The sequence below is a fragment of the Populus euphratica genome, unplaced genomic scaffold (assembly GCF_000495115.2).
Source record: "Populus euphratica unplaced genomic scaffold, PopEup_1.0 scaffold111.1, whole genome shotgun sequence".
Lineage (NCBI taxonomy): Eukaryota > Viridiplantae > Streptophyta > Magnoliopsida > Malpighiales > Salicaceae > Populus > Populus euphratica.
The window spans coordinates 839483-859808 of record NW_011499877.1 but is presented as its reverse complement, the minus strand read 5'-3'; the positions used below and the strand labels follow the sequence as shown (position 1 = coordinate 859808).

Below are 20326 nucleotides of genomic sequence, written 5' to 3'. Positions count from 1 at the left end.
TTCAAGTGCAAAATGATGATATAAAACCATGATAAAAATGCACTTTTAAGTATTAATCACAAAGACATATAATTATAATGGAGAGACAAAATATAGCAGTGATTAAGGGTGTTGTGAAATATTAACATAGCATAAATGTGCTTATATGATTGTTACACCTGACATCGTGATTGCCTTAAAAATTTAAATATATCATGAAAAGAATGGATTTCTGGTATCCTATTCTTTGATATGGAATAGTTTGTTTTAAGGAGTCACCACTTAGTATTATGGTTACTAGGAACCTTGACTGGTCAGCAGAAATTCTATGGTACGGGACTGATTACGCAAAAGGAAAGATATTATTACCCCTTAAACGTCCTGCCTGAGGCAGGCTGCATTGTTGGTTTTGTCATAAATTGCTAACATTTTATTGGTTTATGCAATGATGGTTTTGCGTGTAATATTCCTGACTATAGCGTTTGTGAATATTTAACTACAGATATTTCCAACTCTGGCGTTGGTAAATATTACGTAGCTATAAAATAAATTTAAATCCGTATTTTTTTTAATTCCTGACTCTAACATCTGTGAATAAACAAAATAAATTTATTTTTACGCATACACAATTTTTTTATGTAGCTAAATAGAATAAAATAAAATAAATTTACATTAGTATTTTTATTCATAACTCTGGCGTCAGTGAATAAATCAATAAATTTATTTTATTTTATCTTTTGTTTTTCATGCACATTTTTTATTTTTATGTAACTAAATAAAATGCAATGAAATAAATTAGTATTTTTATTCATAACTCTGGCGTCAGTGAATAAATCAATAAATTTATTTTATTTTATCTTTTGTTTTTCATGCACATTTTTTATTTTTATGTAACTAAATAAAATGCAATGAAATAAATTAGTATTTTTATTCTGACTCTTGCGTTAATAAATAAAAAACAATAAATTCATATTTATTTTTTATTTATGCATACATAATTTTTATTATTTTTTTATTTTTTATATTTTTGGGTTGGGTCCAACTCAACCCATTTGGGCTGGGCTGGACCTAGCCAGCCCAGCCCGGTCACTGACCTATGCCAGTGACTTGGCTGGGCTAAGCAACACGCACACGCTAACGCACGCGTGTTACTACACTGTGCAAGTGAATTAAAATTCAGTAGATGCTAATTCACTAAAATAGAAGAAGAGGTCGCTTACTTGTTCTGCTGGGGGTGATGGAGACGATGACGAAGCTCTGGCTGGCCGGAGGCGATGGAGACTGTCGAAGCTCTGGCTGGCCGTCACTACCCCCTCTGCTCTGCTTCTCCTTCTGCTTTGTTCTTGTGATCCTGCGAATGGTTGGTTCTCGTACTTCTGGTATTTGATCGATCTCCTATGCTCCCTCCTCTGTTCGGGGGGAAGAAGGGAAGGTGGTGCAACCGGAATCGCGGCTGGCACTAGTCTGGAAGAAGACGATGATGAAGGTGCAGTGGCTGCCAAAATTTGCTTTCCTATCTGTATAATCTCTGTTTATTCTCTTGTCCCTAATTTCTGTTCTTTTTTTTCGCTTCTGTTTTTACGTTGTTTCCTTTTGCTTCCCCTATTTTCTTCATCCTCACTCCCTCGGTTCTATTTTTTTTTTATTTATGAATTTTCTCTCAATCGCTCCCCTGTTATGTTTTGTTGTCTGCCATTCGTGGCCCTCTTCGTTTTCTGGGTTTTTCCTCTGGGTTTTACTTGAGTTTTTCCCTTTTTTTTGCTTTGTTTTTTTTTTTTTCTTTTGATGTTTTGTTGTTCCTCCTCTAGTTTCTGGGTTTATTTTTCTTCGTTTTTATCGCTGTGTTTTTTTTTTGTTCTTCCCTCCCCCCTTTTACCTTTGTTTTGCTCTGCCTTTCATAGAGCCAGAGAGCTTGCCCCTAAAACCAGTCCCTGTTACAGTCCTGCATTTAAAGGACTGTTAATCAATCCACGAGTGGGATCCTGGGCAAAAGAAGTGGTCCATGATCTAATCAAATTGCTGCTGTTTTCCCTGTTGAATAGGCTTTCTTCGCACGAAATGGAAGGGATAATGAACAACTCTTCAAAACGGCGTCGTTTGTGTCCTTGGGAATGACTATTTTTCACTTTGGTCCCTGAACTTCTGACATTTATCAATTAGGTCCTTGATTTCATTAATTAAATAATTTCAAGTCCAATTAAGTCCTCAAACTTCTAAATTATGTGTTTATCTTAACCCCATTGTCAACTATATTTAATTTTTATTATTTTGTTATTGGGTAATGACAAGGATGAAATATGACATAGATAAAATACAATGGGGATAAGGAACATGATATGGAAAATGTTGAAATAATTTTGATGAACATAAAAGAAGTGGGTGAAAAATTATATTAAAATGAGCCATGAAATAAATGATAAATAAAAAAATAGTTACATGTGTAATGACATTAATTGAATGTGTTTAACAAGGAAAAAAAGAGTTTATCAGTTGTTGTCCAAGAAGTATTAAATTAAAAAAACACATGGATTGACATACTTATTGAAGGATTAATGATATTGATTTTGTTTATTTGATTGTAAATGTAGTACCCATAAATTTCTTGTATAAAACAATTAGAAAGATATTAATTATATGAAAAGTTCAGGGCGTTTTATATTCTTTCTTTTCCCCTTTACTTCATGCTAGTTAGTATGATTCATGTATATATAAATTCCCATGAATTATTAGGGTAAAGAAAAAGGACCATCAATACAAAAATAACACTTTCTCTTCGCATTCGTTATATATCATATATAACCTTTAAGTCAACATTCCTTTTATATCTGTACTAATTTAAGCATCGTAGGATCCCTTACATGATACTTGAGACTTATTTTTAAGAACTTATGAACCTTTAACCAAGCTCTTATTCATCAATTCTCAAAGCCCATCAATTTACTATGAAAAAACCTTGATGTCGTCATAAGTTTGCTCCAAACTTTAGACTTTGTCATGTTGTTTTTTCATAAAACATTAAGATTGTTATGCTCTATAAAAAAAAAAAAAGATTTTGAATTTCAAGAATAAGCATTAAACGAGGATGAGAGAAAAAAAAAAGAGAAATAGTATAAATATACTTTAAAACCTCTAAAAGATTCATCTTAAATAGTAAGAAAATGAGAGTAACCAACTTCTTTAGGTAATAAAAAACATTACCAGAAGCTTTATATTTTTTCCACCATGTTAATAGCACAACCAATATTGATAAAAAAAAAAACCCTTATAAAGTAAGTATCAAGATGGTTACAAAATAGACTATCCAGAAAGTTTTTATATATATTAAGCTTTACCCATCTTCGTTATGGAAGAATCTAGAGACTAAACGAATATGTTAATTAATATTAAGATTATTAGTAGTAAAGACTAGTTTACGGCCATTAAAATCTTGTCTAACTTGCCAAATATAAGCATAAAAAAACATATATTCCCTATATAAAAACCTCTCATTATTTACTCTTTCAAATAGTCTAACAAGAATTTATAAAAAAACAAGCAATATAAAAACTCTTCATTGTAGTTAATATAAAGCCAATCATAAAAGTAACCATTCAAACTTGTGTAACATGAAAACAGTCTCTTAAAAGATGAAGGACAACCTCATTAATAGAGTGATATATAGGACAAAGATATGTATAGGTTAAACCCTTATCAAATTGAACTCTATATATCAACAATTAATCCCAAACACCTAAATAGATTAAGTACTTGTGCTTCTAGGCAACAACTAGCTATTAAATCCAAGATTAGCTAGTCATGCATATTGTAAGACAAACTTTTATGACATGTTGATGCCATATTTAACGGTATATGAGTATGTTAAAGTTTAGACTAAATCAATGATGATCCTTACACCCACCACAAATGCATGGGCCATGATAAATATAATATATCAAAAGAGTATCATTTTCACAAGAAAGAGATTCAAGTATCAATATATAAAATCCTATATATTATTTAGACAATCCTAAATTGTTATTGACACCAAATTTTTTACTTAAAAAATCAAATAAGAAAGGTTTATAGGGCTTGGATTTCATCAATTAAATTTCTTCAATAAGTTTAAACCTGGTTGCCTGCATTAATATTTTGCTAATTACAATGACCAAATTCTCAAGTTTTATTTCAAGGTATAACACCTATATTTATATTATTTTTATATATATTATCGTGATAATAAAAATTAATATAAATTCATTATACTTTGTGAAATTCTTAAATATAGGTCATAAAATTATGTATTTATTTCTAAACTACACTGTTAAGGTGAACTAACATTGAAATTTAAAATTTGTTACTTCTTTCAACATTTTAAGAATGTAATTCATGGTCAATAAATTACAGGAATAAAATTTGAAATCATCGAATTGCAATTAACAAAGGATGTTCAATACAACTATATTCATACCATGTAAAAACTTCAACGACTACATCATATCAAAACTTCAATGACTACATCGTTGCCCTAGAATAAAAAAACTAACAAATCATAATTAATAAAATAATCTAATTATTTCTCAAATATAAACTCAATTTTAACAATCTTAATAGCAATTCAACAAATAAAAAAATAGAAAGAGAAAAAAAAACTCTATAATTATAGAAATTACAACTTCTCTTTCCCTATTTTTTACAAATATTTTTGTTTTTTACTCTAATTTAAAAACTTATTGTCCATATCTGTAGTTGAAAATCCAATTCATTTAAAAAAAATTCTCATTTTAAATTTTAAAACAAATTTCTCCACCTAACAAAGTGAAAAGACCAAAAGACCCCTGGGTGCATACTTAATTTTTTATTTAAAAGATAAACTTATTATTTTATTGTATTTCAAAAGAATAAAAAGATCCCTTTATGTTAGTTTTAGAACTCTTAACTTGGAGGATAATTAGATAACTTTACTATGTTTAAAGATAAATATAAAAAATAACTATATTCCTAATCAATCCTTTAATGATTAAGGAGTTATAAAAAAAGTTTAAAATGCATCTAATATCAAAGAATTTATTTTTTACTATAAAAATAAAATAATAATTACATTGTAATAATCAACAATAAATATATCTACAGCCATAATAAATTTAATTTTTATTTTAATTTTTTTTGTCATATCATATCATAGAAACATTGTCATCTCATAGTTGTTGCCATCCCTTATAAATATTAAAGATGAAAGACATAATTGAAAGGGCTATATTAGGTATAAGGTATATGAGAATGAAAAAAATGTATGTGTAAGAAAAAATGAATTTAAAGTATATTGAGTATTTTAAAAAAAAAATTATATAGATAAAATGACAAATGAATAAAATTAGTTGATCGAAATGAAATAAAAGCTCAGGAAATATACAAAGATATATAATTATAATAGAGAGACAAAATATGACATTGATTAACGGTGCTGTGAAATAGTAGCATAGCATAAATGTGCTTATAAGATGAAATAAGACATAGATATGAAAAATGTTGAAATAATTTTGATGAACATAAAAGAAGCGGTGAAAAATTATATTGAAATGAGCCATGAAATAAATGGTAAATCAAGAAGTAGTTACATGTCTAATGACATAAATTTAATATGTTTAGCGAGAAAAAAAAAGAGTTTATCAGTTGTTGTTTAGGAAGTATTAAATTAAAAAACACATGAATTGACATATTTATTGAAGAATTAATGATATTGATTTTGTTTATTTAGTTGTAAATGTAGTAATCAAGATTATGTAAATACTTATGTTAATTTTTATGATCTTGTGTGTTTTACAAGTTTTTTTTTTGAAGGCCTTGATGCTTTTAAAAAATTCTATTAAGCTGCTTAACCTTCACTATTATATTGGTCTTGATGTTATATAATGATTGTATTATAGACAAGTTTATGCATGTAATTTATAAGACATTGTAATGGCACTAGTATTTAAGTATAAATTATATATTAATGTACTTGTGGTTATAATTATTGAAAAGTGAACTTGATGATGTCTTTATGATATATAAAAAATACTCATAAATTTCTTGTATAAAATAATTAAAAAGATATTAATTGTATAAAAAGTTCAGGGCATTTTATATTCTTTTTTTTACCCTTTACTCCATGCTAGTTAGTATGATTCATGTACGTATAAATTCCCATTAATTATTAGGACAAAGAAAAAGGACCATCAATACAAAAATAACACTTTCTCTTAGCATTCATTATATATCATATATAACCTTTAAGTCAACATTCCTTCTATATTTTTACTAATTTAAGCATCGTAGGGTCTCTACATGTTATTTGAAACATATTTTTAAGATCTTGTGAATCTTTAACCAGGCTCTTATTCATCAACTCTCGAAACCCATCAATCTATCATGGAAAAACCTTGATATCTTTATAAATTTGCTCCAAACTTTAGACTTTGTCATGTTGTTTTTTCATAAAACATTGAGATTTTGAGATTGTTATGCTCTATAAAAAAGGATTTTGAATATTAAGAATAAGCATTAAACGAGGATGAGAGAAAAAAAGAGAAATAATATAAATACGCTTTAAAACCTCTAAAAGATTCATCTCAAATAATAAGAACATGAGAGTAACCAACTTCTTTAGTTAATAAAAGACCTTGCCATAAGCCTTAGATTTTTTCCACCATGTTAATAACACAACAATATTAATAAAAAAAAACCTTATAAAGTAAGTATCAAGATGGTTTCAAAATAGACCATCCAGAAAGTTTCTATATATGTTAAGCTTTACTTATCTTTGTTATGGAAGAATCTAGACACTAATCGAATAGGTTAATTGATATTAAAATTATCAGTAGTAAAGACTAATTCACGACCATTAAAATCATGTCTGACCTGCCAAATATAAGCATGAAGAAACATATATTCCTATATGAAAACCTCTCATTATTTTTACTCTTTCAAATAGTCTAACAAAAATTTATAAAAAATCAAGCAATATAAAAGCTCTACATTGCAATTAATATAAAGCCAATCATAAAACTAATGATTCAAACTTGTATAACATGAAAACAATCTCTTAGAAGATAAAGGACATGCTCTTGAATAGAGTGATCTATAGGACAAAAAGATGTACAGTTGAAACCCTTGTCAAATTGAACTCTATATATCAACAATCAATCCCAAACACCCAATTAGATCAAGTACTTGTGCTTTTAGGCAACAATTAGCTATTAAATCCAAGACTAACTAGTCATATACACTGTAAGATAAACTTTTATGATATGTTAATACTAAATTTAATGGTATACAAGTACGCTAAAGTTTAGACTAGATCAATGATGACCCTTTGACCCACTACAAGTGCTTGAATCATGATAAATAGAATATATCAAAAGAGTATCATTTTCACAAGAAAATGATTCAAGTACCAATATATAAAATCCTATATATTATTTAGACAATCCTAAATTGTTGGGATTGACAACAAAATTTTCTACTTGAAAAATCAAATATGAAATGTTCCCAGAGCTTTGAGTTTAAACCTGGTTACTTGCATTAATGTTTTGCTAATTACAATGACCAAATTCTCAAGTTTTATATGTGATATCTTATTTCAAGATATAACACCTACACCTATATTATTCTTATATATATCATTGTGATAATAAAAATTAATATTAATTCATTATATTTTGTGAAATTCTTAAATATAAGTCATAAAATTGTGTATTTATTTCTAAACTACACTACTAAGGTTTGATGAATTCATGAACTAACATTAAATTTTAACTTTTATTACTTCATTCAACATTTTAAGAATGCAATTCATGGTCAATAAATTACAAGAATAAAATTTGAAATCATCCAATTACAATTAACAAAGGATGTTCAATACAAGCATATTCAAATCATGTCAAGACTTGAATGACTACATCGTATCAAAATTTTAATGATATAATAAAATAATCTTGTCAAACATAAACTAATTATTAAGAAAGCTAGCAAATCATAATTAATAAAATAATCTAATTATTTCTCAAATATAAACTCAATTTTAACAATCTTAATAGCAATTCAACAAATAAAAAAATAGAGAGAGATATAGAAATTACAACTTCTTTTTCTCTATTTTTTTCAAATTTATGATCTTGTGTGTTTTACAAGTCTTTTTTTGAAGGCCTTGATGCTTTTAGAAAATTCTATTAAGCTGCTTAACCTTCACTATTATATTGGTCTTGATGTTATATAATAATTGTATTATAGACAAGTTTATGCATGTAATTTATAAGACATTGTAATGGCACTAGTATTTAAGTATAAATTATATATTAATGTACTTGTGGTTATAATTATTGAAAAGTGAACTTGATGATGTCTTTATGATATATAAAAAATACTCATAAATTTCTTGTATAAAATAATTAAAAAGATATTAATTGTATAAAAAGTTCAGGGCATTTTATATTCTTTTTTTTACCCTTTACTCCATGCTAGTTAGTATGATTCATGTACGTATAAATTCCCATTAATTATTAGGACAAAGAAAAAGGACCATCAATACAAAAATAACACTTTCTCTTAGCATTCATTATATATCATATATAACCTTTAAGTTAACATTCCTTCTATATTTTTACTAATTTAAGCATCGTAGGGTCTCTACATGTTATTTGAAACATATTTTTAAGATCTTGTGAATCTTTAACCAGGCTCTTATTCATCAACTCTCGAAACCCATCAATCTATCATGGAAAAACCTTGATATCTTTATAAATTTGCTCCAAACTTTAGACTTTGTCATGTTGTTTTTTCATAAAACATTGAGATTTTGAGATTGTTATGCTCTATAAAAAAGGATTTTGAATATTAAGAATAAGCATTAAACGAGGATGAGAGAAAAAAAGAGAAATAATATAAATACGCTTTAAAACCTCTAAAAGATTCATCTCAAATAATAAGAACATGAGAGTAACCAACTTCTTTAGTTAATAAAAGACCTTGCCATAAGCCTTAGATTTTTTCCACCATGTTAATAACACAACAATATTAATAAAAAAAAACCTTATAAAGTAAGTATCAAGATGGTTTCAAAATAGACCATCCAGAAAGTTTCTATATATGTTAAGCTTTACTTATCTTTGTTATGGAAGAATCTAGACACTAATCGAATAGGTTAATTGATATTAAAATTATCAGTAGTAAAGACTAATTCACGACCATTAAAATCATGTCTAACTTGCCAAATATAAGCATGAAGAAACATATATTCCTATATGAAAATCTCTCATTATTTTTACTCTTTCAAATAGTCTAACAAAAATTTATAAAAAATCAAGCAATATAAAAACTCTACATTGCAATTAATATAAAGCCAATCATAAAACTAATAATTTAAACTTGTATAACATGAAAACAATCTCTTAGAAGATAAAGGACATGCTCTTGAATAGAGTGATCTATAGGACAAAAAGATGTACAGTTGAAACCCTCATCAAATTGAACTCTATATATCAACAATCAATCCCAAACACCCAATTAGATCAAGTACTTGTGCTTTTAGGCAACAATTAGCTATTAAATCCAAGACTAACTAGTCATATACACTGTAAGATAAACTTTTATGATATGTTAATACTAAATTTAATGGTATACAAGTACGCTAAAGTTTAGACTAGATCAATGATGACCCTTTGACCCACTACAAGTGCTTGAATCATGATAAATAGAATATATCAAAAGAGTATCATTTTCACAAGAAAATGATTCAAGTACCAATATATAAAATCCTATATATTATTTAGACAATCCTAAATTGTTGGGATTGACAACAAAATTTTCTACTTGAAAAATCAAATATGAAATGTTCCCAGAGCTTTGAGTTTAAACCTGGTTACTTGCATTAATGTTTTGCTAATTACAATGACCAAATTCTCAAGTTTTATATGTGATATCTTATTTCAAGATATAACACCTACACCTATATTATTCTTATATATATCATTGTGATAATAAAAATTAATATTAATTCATTATATTTTGTGAAATTCTTAAATATAGGTCATAAAATTGTATATTTATTTCTAAACTACACTACTAAGGTTTGATGAATTCATGAACTAACATTAAATTTTAACTTTTATTACTTCATTCAACATTTTAAGAATGCAATTCATGGTCAATAAATTACAAGAATAAAATTTGAAACCATCCAATTACAATTAACAAAGGATGTTCAATACAAGCATATTCAAATCATGTCAAGACTTGAATGACTACATCGTATCAAAATTTTAATGATATAATAAAATAATCTTGTCAAACATAAACTAATTATTAAGAAAGCTAGCAAATCATAATTAATAAAATAATCTAATTATTTCTCAAATATAAACTCAATTTTAACAATCTTAATAGCAATTCAACAAATAAAAAAATAGAGAGAGATATAGAAATTACAACTTCTCTTTCTCTATTTTTTTCAAATATTTTTATTATTTACCCTAATTTAAAAAGTCGTTATCCATATCTGTAGTTGAAAATCCAATCCATTTATATTCAATTCTCATTTTAAATTTTAAAATAAATTTCTCAGCCCATTAGAGTGAAAAGATTAAAAGGTCCCTAAACGCATGCTTAATTTTTTATTTAAAAAATAAATTTGTTGTTATTTTATTGTATTTCAAATAAAATAAAAAGATCTCTTTATATTAGTTTTAGAATTCTTAATCTGGAGGATAATTAGATAATTTTATTATATTTAAAAATAAATATAAAAGATAACTATATTTCTATTTAGTTCTTTAATGATCAAGGAATTGTGAGAAAAGATTGAAATACATTCAATATTAAAAAAATTAATTTTTTAATATAAATGTAAAATAATAATTATATTATAGTAATGAACAATAAAATATATCCATGGCCATAATAAATTTGATTTTTATTTTAGTTATTTTATTTTATTTATTTTTGGCCACATCATAGAAACATGACCACGTTATAGTTATTGCCATCCCCTACCGTGTGAAAGTTGCCGTTCATGATATCTATGATATGAAAAGGACAACATGATTTGATACCCACGGATTTCATACGCCATGAAAATGATATGGCCAGGTGATTGACGCAAGCAACTCGGTAAGCTAAGGCATATAGTATTAATCTTGTACCCAACAACCTCTAAGATATGCTGTAGGATTTCTCAAATCGAATGACTTCCTTCCGCACACAATCTATGAATCCAAAGATTTTTTTTTTTTTTCCTAGATTTTTACTCCGGTGGCCGACGCATGTCCACAATTTATCTCTTTAAAAAAATTAAAAAACATAAGATAAGGACGGTGATAGGACGGAAAAAGATTGGGAGCCGGTGGACGGAACCCAAAAAGATAAAAAATCCAAGGACTGGACTTGTCCTTACTGACAAGAGAGAGGAAGAAGAATGGACGGGGCTTCGAAAAAGCAAAGCATGGAAACCTGAAAAATCATTTTCTTGACAAAAACACAACATTTACATCATCCTTTTCTTACTTAACCGATTTGTGTTGGGACAACTCAAGACAACCTTAACTTCTTCATCATTTGCCCACATGTGACTTGCACCCCCCCGACCACCCGAGTTTCCACTTATACCCTTCTCGAAATTACCTAATCCAACTACCTACCCTCCATGTAGCCCTATCATACCCCACCCGAACCCCCCCCGGAAAAAAGGCAAAAAAAAAAAAAACAAATTTAAGCCATACATATCTCTGGCCCGACATTTATATTTGGTAATAAATTAAAATAGGCCTGGAAAAAAGAGAGTCAAAGACAAGTACCTTCCCATCCCTTAAATTCGGTTAACAGTAACAGTCAGGTTTTTTGTTTTGATATTTTAATCGATAAATAATAATCACCACCACTGGTATTCTCTAAAAATCCTAGTTCCCTCACAGTCGGGTGACATTAACACATTATTAAACTACCCGAAGCCCTGCCCAATCTGCCCGCCTCTGCTCTACCAAGTACCCGAGAAGTACTCCACCTCTCCTTTTGCCGTCTCTCTCTCCCCCTTTTTTCTTATTTTAGGTTTATTTCTCCTCGATACTCTCTCTCTAGATTCTCGATTTTCTCTCTCTAAATCGAAGCGGGGTCTCGGGATTTTCTCTCAGTTTAACGGATCTGGAGATATAATTGGATCGTTTGATGGAAGGAATCGCAGTTATTTTCGATTAGGGAAAAAAAAGAAATTAGGGTTTCGATTAGCTAATGGTGAATTGAAGAAGCTAGGGTTTGTTTTACCGGATCTATATAGAATCGGTTGAATAAGCGAAGACAGAAGTTTGGGTTTTGGGTTTTATTTCTTGGAAGGAGAGTGGTGGATTGATGGTACTCGAGGGGGAAAATGCAAGGCTATGCTGCATGGAAGGGAAGGTGAGGAGAGGAAAAAGGATCATCGGCACATGTGGACAGGTCCCACACGTGGTAATTCTGCTGTAGCTGGTGATGATGTTTCTAATTCGTTTTTCAAGGTAATTCTTCTTCTTCTTTTTTTCCTGTCTTAATTTTTGGGGTCCTTTTTTTATTTAACATTTTGGGGTTTTGATTTGTTTGTTTGGCGGGACAGGATGGAGGGTTAATTGGGTTTTGTGCATTTGTGGGATTGAGAGGGGTAGTGGATCAATTTTATTGTAATTCTATGTTATCTGGACTGTATTGGTGGATGATTTGGATCAACGATTGCAATGGGAAAATTGCCTGTGTGATATAGGAACTTTCGGGAGATTAGCTTGACTTTGAGAGTTTTGATTTTCTTTGATTGGTGTTGACATTGAGACTCCATGACTGTGCTTTGGCGATATATATTTTATGGAGTTTGTATTGGGTTTCTTGGTGCTGATGCTGCTATTCTTACACTGATTGTCTATGGAGTTTTTATAGGGTTTCTTGGTGCTGATGCTCCTATTCTTACACTGATTTTATGGTATTCTGGGACGTGTTGAGTTATTACAGGGTTTTTGTAATGTATGGGCACAAATTGGTGTGCCGAAATCGAAGGGTTTCTCTTTTGTTTATGTTTTAAGGACTTTTCTTGAACTTTGGGCAAAATTGGGTTGCTGGAAAATCTTTTTCCTGGATTTATGAATTAAAAAAAGAGCCAGGCTGGTATATGGTTTATAGTAAAAAAGGTGATACATGTGCTGTTGTTGTTGAGCTAGTTAGCTTCATCCTCAAAATGGTATTAATTCTGAGTATATAGCTCCTGTAAGCATGGATGCAATTTGAGATATGTTGCTGTTGCAATTCATCAACAAGTTCATGATGTGGAAAAGTTGCAGAAATATATAAACTGTCAGTTGTGGATTTTCTTGGGGTTGATTGGTTAAATTGTCTATATTTCATGTTTTCGCTGATTAAATTGCCAAAGCATACCCCCATTCCTTCATTAGAGAAAGGCATGCCCCTTTTTTCATGTTTTAATTTCAGTCCCATTACTCCTATGGATAAAAGCTGTACCAGCTGTCGAAATTATTTTTACCTCAGTTCTTGTAAGATAGCTTCAGTAAATATGGATTTGTAATTGGTTACATGAGTTTAGAGTGGATGCAGGTGTTATACAATTTTTAGCATTAGATAGCTAAAGGTTTGGCTTGGCATTGAGCTGTATACAGGTATATTTGCATTAAGGTTTGGTTTGCAAAGATTTGTCTTGGAATCATTGATATGGGGTCTGTACTGTTTGTGTCTCTTGATTGTGAAGATTTTAATTACAGGATGCTCTCATGCTATTGGATCCCTGGGGCCTTCTTAGTATCTAAATAGTTTAGGAAGGGGTTGTGTGACTCTTGTAGAAGTTTCTTTCTTGAAATCAAATATCTTGTAGAAGTATCTAAATAGTATGTGATATCTGGTTGGGCTAGAGACTTTTGGGTAAGGTGCTTTAAAATTCAACGGGTTAAATAATTGATAATTTCCAAAATTGTGAGTTTATGTAATAATTCCCATCACTCTCTGCTGTCACACGTGTGCTAATTTTAACTGCCCACCATTGCTTGGAACAAAAAAGTCAGTTTTTCTTCCTTTGAAACGTTTTTTTTTTCTTTTTCATTCAAAGTTTTGTTTCCTCGTGTATACAAGCTGAAACCAGAGTGATTCAATGAAATCTTTGTCGCCCTTGATGACTTCTTTCAGGTTTTCATATGAGAATTTTCACTGAACGATGATTAAGTTAGCTTTATTGATTTGATTTTGTTAAGTGCTTAATTATTGAAACCGAGAGAGGATGGTTTGTCTATTTACTGAAGCTGGAGCTTTTGAATCCACAAAATTATAAATTTTGATCAAAATTTTAGAATAATTAGGTAGTATAATCAAGTAATGATATTCCATTTTATTGTTTTGCCAAAGGTCTTTTTTGACAAGTTGTTCTGCATCTCTGTATTTGTGTAATGTTTATTTATTCTTATTGAAATGATGATGCAATTTTGTTTAGTTCTTTTTTACTATACAAATTGCATAATAGTTCACCAAAACTCCCATTTTGTATTTTCCCCTAACAGGATGGACGCAAGATCAGTGTTGGAGATTGTGCTTTGTTCAAACCACCCCAGGACTCCCCACCATTCATTGGAATAATTCGTTGGTTGACTAACGGTAAAGATAACAAGTTAAAGTTAGGTGTAAATTGGCTTTATCGACCTGCTGAAGTAAAGCTTGGCAAAGGCATCCTATTGGAAGCTGTGCCAAACGAAATATTCTATTCCTTTCATAAGGATGAAATTCCTGCTGCATCACTACTCCATCCGTGTAAAGTTGCCTTCCTTCCAAAAGGTGTTGAACTTCCTTCAGGGATTTGCTCATTTGTGTGCCGGCGAGTTTATGACATTGCAAACAAGTGTTTATGGTGGCTAACTGATCAGGATTATATTAATGTGAGTGGTAGATGTGCTTCTTGACCTTTTGCTTTGATTTGTAAATACTCTGGTAATTAATCCTTCTCCTCCCTTTCTTTTCACAGGAACGTCAAGAGGAAGTAGATCACTTATTGGATAAGACACGCTTAGAAATGAGTGCAACAGTGCAATCAGGTGGGCGCTCTCCAAAGCCAGTGAATGGACCAACATCAACATCTCAGTTAAAACCTATTTCAGATAGTGTACAGAATAGTGTTTCATCCTTTTCTTATGGTAAGGGAAAGAAAAGAGAACGGGGCGATCAGGGCTCTGAGCCTGTGAAACGAGAGCGCTTTACAAAAGTGGATGATGGGGATTCTGGCCATAGTAGACCAGAAAGCATGTGGAAATCTGAGATTTCTAAATTTACAGAAAAAGGAGGACTTGTGGATTCTGAAGGGGTTGAGAAATTGGTGCATATAATGCTCCCTGAGAGAAATGAGAAAAAAATAGACTTGGTTGGTCGGTCAATTCTTGCTGGTGTGGTAGCGGCCACTGATAAGTTTGAATGCCTAAATCAGTTTGTGCAGCTTAGAGGCTTGCCGGTGTTTGATGAATGGCTGCAGGAGGTCCATAAAGGCAAGATTGGTGATGGTAGCCCCAAGGATGGTGATAAATCAGTTGAGGAATTTCTGGTAGTATTACTTCGGGCACTTGATAAGCTCCCTGTAAATCTTCATGCTCTGCAAATGTGTAATATTGGCAAATCTGTGAATCTTCTGCGCACCCATAAGAACTTGGAAATACAGAAGAAAGCGAGGAGCTTAGTTGACACATGGAAGAAACGTGTCGAGGCGGAAATGGATGCAAATGCAAAGTCTGCCTCTAACCAAGGTGCCCCATGGCCTGCTAGATCACATCTTTCTGAAGTTCCTCATGGTGGGAACAGACAATCTGGTGCATCCTCTGAGGTTGCAATGAAGAGCTCAGTTGTGCAACTCTCTGCTTCGAAAACTGGTTCAGTCAAGGCTGTACATGGGGATACTGTTACTAAGTCTGCATCAACATCCCCTGGACCTGTAAGATCGACAACATCACCTGGATCAGTGGGTAATATCTCAAAGGAAGCACAACCCCGAAACACTGGTGCGAGTGCTGGCTCCGATCCATCTCCAACAGTAGCAAGGGATGAGAAAAGCGGCAGTTCTAGCCCGTCCCACAACAATAGTCAATCCTGTTCCAGTGACCATGCCAAAACTGGGGGGTTTTCTGGAAAGGAGGATGCAAGGAGCTCGACTGCTGGTTCAATGACGGCAAATAAGACCATTGTTGGTTCTTTGCGGCATCGTAAATCAGTCAATGGCTTTCCAGGCCAAGCTCTATCTGGTGTCCAAAAGGAAACTGGGTCGAGCAGAAATTCTTCTTTGCACAGAAATTCAGGTTCAGAAAAATTGTCACATTCCAGTTTGACATGTGAGAAGGCACTTGATGTTCCCATGACAGAGCAGAATGGCCATAAATTTATTGTTAAAATTCCCAACATAGGTCGCAGTCCGGCACAAAGTTCCAGTGGAGGAACTTTCGAAGATGCATCAGTCATGAATAGCAGAGCTTCTTCTCCTGTGATTTCGGAGAGGCATGACCAGTTTGATTATAATTTGAAGGAAAAAAATGATTCATATCGAGCTAATATAACATCTGATGTTAAGACTGAGTCGTGGCAAAGCAATGATTTCAAAGAGGTGCTTACCGGATCAGAAGAGGGAGTTGGGTCGCCTGCCACTGTTCCTGATGAAGAGCATGGTCGGATAGGTGGTGATGGTAGAAAATCAGGTGAAGTCTCAAAAGCTACACCTACTTCAACTGTGTGTGAACATAAATTGGGGAAGTTGAATGATGCTTCTTTCAGCTCCATGAATGCTTTGATTGAAAGTTGTGCAAAATACTCTGATGGGAATGCATCTATGTCAGTTGGTGATGATGTTGGTATGAATCTCCTTGCTAGTGTAGCTGCTGGGGAGATGTCCAAGTCTGATATGGTTTCACCGACAGGTTCTCCAAGGAGAAACATGCCTATTGAGCATCCCTGTGTGTCAAGTGGTTTGAGAGCAAAATCATCTCCATGTGATGATCCTGCTCAAAGCCAAGGGAAGCCTGTTGATGGTTTTGATTATGAAGATGAGAAGCGGGGTAGTACTGTTGGTACTTCACTGTCCAAGAACACAGGGACCAAAACAGTTCTGTTTTCGCAAGAAAAAAGCACAGGGGAGCTCAATGGACCTCCTAATTCTTCCAATGTGGATTTGCAGCAAACTGCCAAACCATGCCTTGAAAGCTATTTGAAATCAGAGGAAACATTAGTAGCTGCTGTGTCCTCTGCTAGCACAGCAGTGAAAACATCAAATTGTGGGGGCAAAGAACCATGGGAGAAAGAGGATGCTGGCAGATCAAATGTAGATGGCATATCTGATGACAAAGAGAAGTTGCATGGTTCTGTCTCTAATGATATAAACAATGCAGGAGTGCAAGTTGCGATTGAAGCAATGGAAGGATCATCATCAAACCATCTTGTAGAGTTTGATGGTGAGAACAAGAAAAATATAAATAAAGAGCTGAACATTTCTATTAAGGCAGAGCCAGCACCACCTGCTATTATGCTGTCTGATTTTGCAAAAGGAACAATTAATGAAGCGCTCCAACCTTCTAGTTCTGGTAAGGATATGGATTCTGAAAACTCGCGTGAGGTGAAGGCTCGTGAAACAGATGGCAGGAGTCATTCTACTGATAAAATTGAAAATGAAAGTAATACAGCATCAGCTGCTACTGATCATGAAGGTGAGTGCAAAGTGGAGAGCCTGGGAGGTAATCAGGTCGATGAGCATTGCAGTACCAGACCTGCTGCCCGCAAGGCAGTTCCCATACTTTTTCAGGCACCAGAACAAGTAGGAAGGTCAACAGAGTTGAAGTTGGCAGGCACTCGAGCTGATGAAACTGAGGAATGTACATCTGATGCTGCTGAGGCTTCTTCTTTATCTGCTACAGGGGGATTGGATCTGGAAGCAAAAGTTGAATTTGATCTGAATGAAGGCTTTATTTCTGATGATGGGAAATATGGGGAGTCGAGTGACTTGAGAGCACCTGGATGCTCTTCTGCGATTCAGCTAATTAGCCCTTTTCCCTTACCTGTTTCTTCTGTATCTAGTGGGCTTCCTGCTTCCATTACAGTAGCTGCCGCTGCAAAAGGGTCCTTTGTTCCACCAGAGGATTTACTTAAGAGTAGACGGGAGCTTGGTTGGAAGGGATCAGCAGCCACAAGTGCATTTCGGCCAGCTGAACCTAGAAAAGCTTTGGAGATTCCATTAGGTACAGCTAATATCTCACTACCTGATGCAATGGTTTCCAAGCCTGGTCGCCCCTTGTTAGATATTGACTTGAATGTTCCTGATGAAGGAATCGTTGAGGATTTGGCTTCACGAAGTTCTGCTCAGGAGGCAGTTTCTGTTTCTGACCTTGCAAAGAATAATGATTGTGCACGTGATGCACTGATGGGTTCAATATCTGTTCGAAGCTCTGGGGGACTTGATCTTGATTTGAATAGAGCTGATGAAGCTAGTGATATTGGCAATCACTTAACAAGCATTGGCCGGAGGCCCGCTGAATCATCTGGTGGTTTTCTAAACAGAAAGGCTGGTGGTTGCTGGGACTTTGATTTGAATGATGGCCCTCTTATCGATGAGGTGAGTGCTGAACCATCACAACTTGGGCAGCATACCCAAAACATTGTGCCATCCCAACCATCCATTTCTAGCCTTCGAATGAACAGTACTGAAATGGGAAATTTCCCATCCTGGTTTCCTCAAGGAAATCTGTATCCTGCTGTCACAATCCAATCTATCTTGCATGATAGAGGAGAGCAGCCTTTCCCTATAGTTGCAACTGGTGGGCCTCAACGGATCTTGGCTTCCTCTACTGGCAGCAACCCATTTAATCCTGATGTCTACAGGGGAGCGGTGTTGTCGTCCTCTCCAGCAGTGCCATTTCCATCAACTCCTTTTCAGTATCCTGTCTTTCCTTTTGGGACCAGCTTCCCTCTTCCCTCAGCAGCATTTTCAGGTGGTTCGGCATCGTATGTGGATTCATCATCTGGCGGGAGGCTTTGCTTTCCCACAGTACCTTCTCAAGTAGTAGCGCAAGTTGGTGTGGTCTCATCCCATTATCCAAGGCCTTATGCTGTTAACCTCGCAGACAGTAACAATAATGGTGCTGTGGAGAGCAGTAGGAAATGGGTAAGGCAGGGTCTAGATCTCAATGCTGGGCCTCTAGGTGCAGATATTGAAGGTAGAAATGAGACCTCAGCTCTTGCATCAAGGCAGCTGGCTGTTGCCAGTTCACAAGCCCATGCAGAGGAGCTATCGAGGATGTATCAGGCAACCAGTGGAGGTTATAAGAGGAAGGAACCAGAGGGTGGATGGGATGTTTATAAGCAATCCTCGTGGCAGAAGGGATGAATAATAATGACACAATGCAGTGATCCACCTGTAAGTTTTTGTCATGTTCTGTAAATATATGTGCCTTTTGTGTTTCATGCTTTGAAGCTGTGCTATAGCCTTATCTTTTCTGATCAAGTGGAGGGGTAAATATTTTTTTTTAACTTGCATTCTTTTGGGCATGAGTTGCACTTAGGTTCCTGTTCATAGGTCAAGTAATTGTGTTTTCGTTGTGTTTTCAATTACAGTTGTCCTGGTTGGATGTTGGCTAACTCCAAAAGATCGTCTAACTTGTGATCTCAAGGATGGGTGGTGAGTGATTTATTTGATGTTCAATCTCCAACCACCACCCTGTTGCTGTACCGTTGTACCTTAAAAAAGGAATCTTTCCAGGGTCATTAAGTGTTATATTCTTGAATTTGTACTGGGTGGCTCAGTTCACCGTCCCCTTTGTAGATATTTTAACCAATGGAAAACTTGCATTCTGTGACTGTGTTGCCCAGACATTTGAAAATTGGTGTCCATATGTCAATCGGATTGACAATTTATACTGCTGGATGCAAAATCATCCTTCTCCAACCATTCTGAGAATTAGGAGCCCTTTGTATGTGCTTTGTTGTTAAGCAATCTTTCTTCATTTATCTTTTCATTTTCCCGTTTAAACACGTACATGTAAGCAGATTGGTTCATGAATTTTGGTGCCCAAGCCTTTCTTGCTCTGGCATATGGTTTAGTTGGATGCTGTATTCCTTTTAATTTATTCTATTTTTGAACCTGGTGTAGATTATTTGCCTACACGCTGAGTTCTACCCAACTTTGCTACTACCTTCGCATAATGGTATCTGAACCCTAGACTAATATAGGTTTGTTTATGGCATTTTCCCATTTCTGGCCCATATTTGTTCAAAAATATTGCTTCTGCTATCATGTTTGAAAATTGGCCTTTGTGCCATCAGTGTCTTGGTGTTGGATTGTCTTTAAGGATAAGAGGTTGCTGTTATT

The 20326-nt window shown here is 33.3% G+C and overlaps 1 protein-coding gene and 1 long non-coding RNA gene across 2 annotated transcripts in view; one reads left to right on the top strand and one right to left on the bottom strand.

Moving 5' to 3' along the window:
- The window catches only part of LOC105128579 (uncharacterized), a 13959-nt gene extending 9275 nt beyond the window's left edge, over positions 1-4684 (bottom strand). The window contains exons 1-2 of the long non-coding RNA XR_842889.1: positions 4672-4684; positions 1290-1292 (exon numbers count right to left, since the gene is read on the bottom strand). This is a non-coding gene — a long non-coding RNA (uncharacterized LOC105128579). The remainder of the gene's footprint in view (positions 1-1289; positions 1293-4671) is intronic.
- A 7338-nt stretch (positions 4685-12022) lies between these two features.
- On the top strand, positions 12023-20135 carry LOC105128577 (uncharacterized). Its single transcript, XM_011030303.1, has 4 exons — positions 12023-12476; positions 14505-14876; positions 14963-19375; positions 19573-20135. Exons 1-3 carry the CDS (start codon positions 12360-12362, stop codon positions 19343-19345), a joined length of 4872 nt encoding a protein of 1623 aa, XP_011028605.1. The 5' UTR covers positions 12023-12359; the 3' UTR covers positions 19346-19375; positions 19573-20135.
- The last annotated feature ends 191 nt before the right edge of the window (positions 20136-20326 follow it).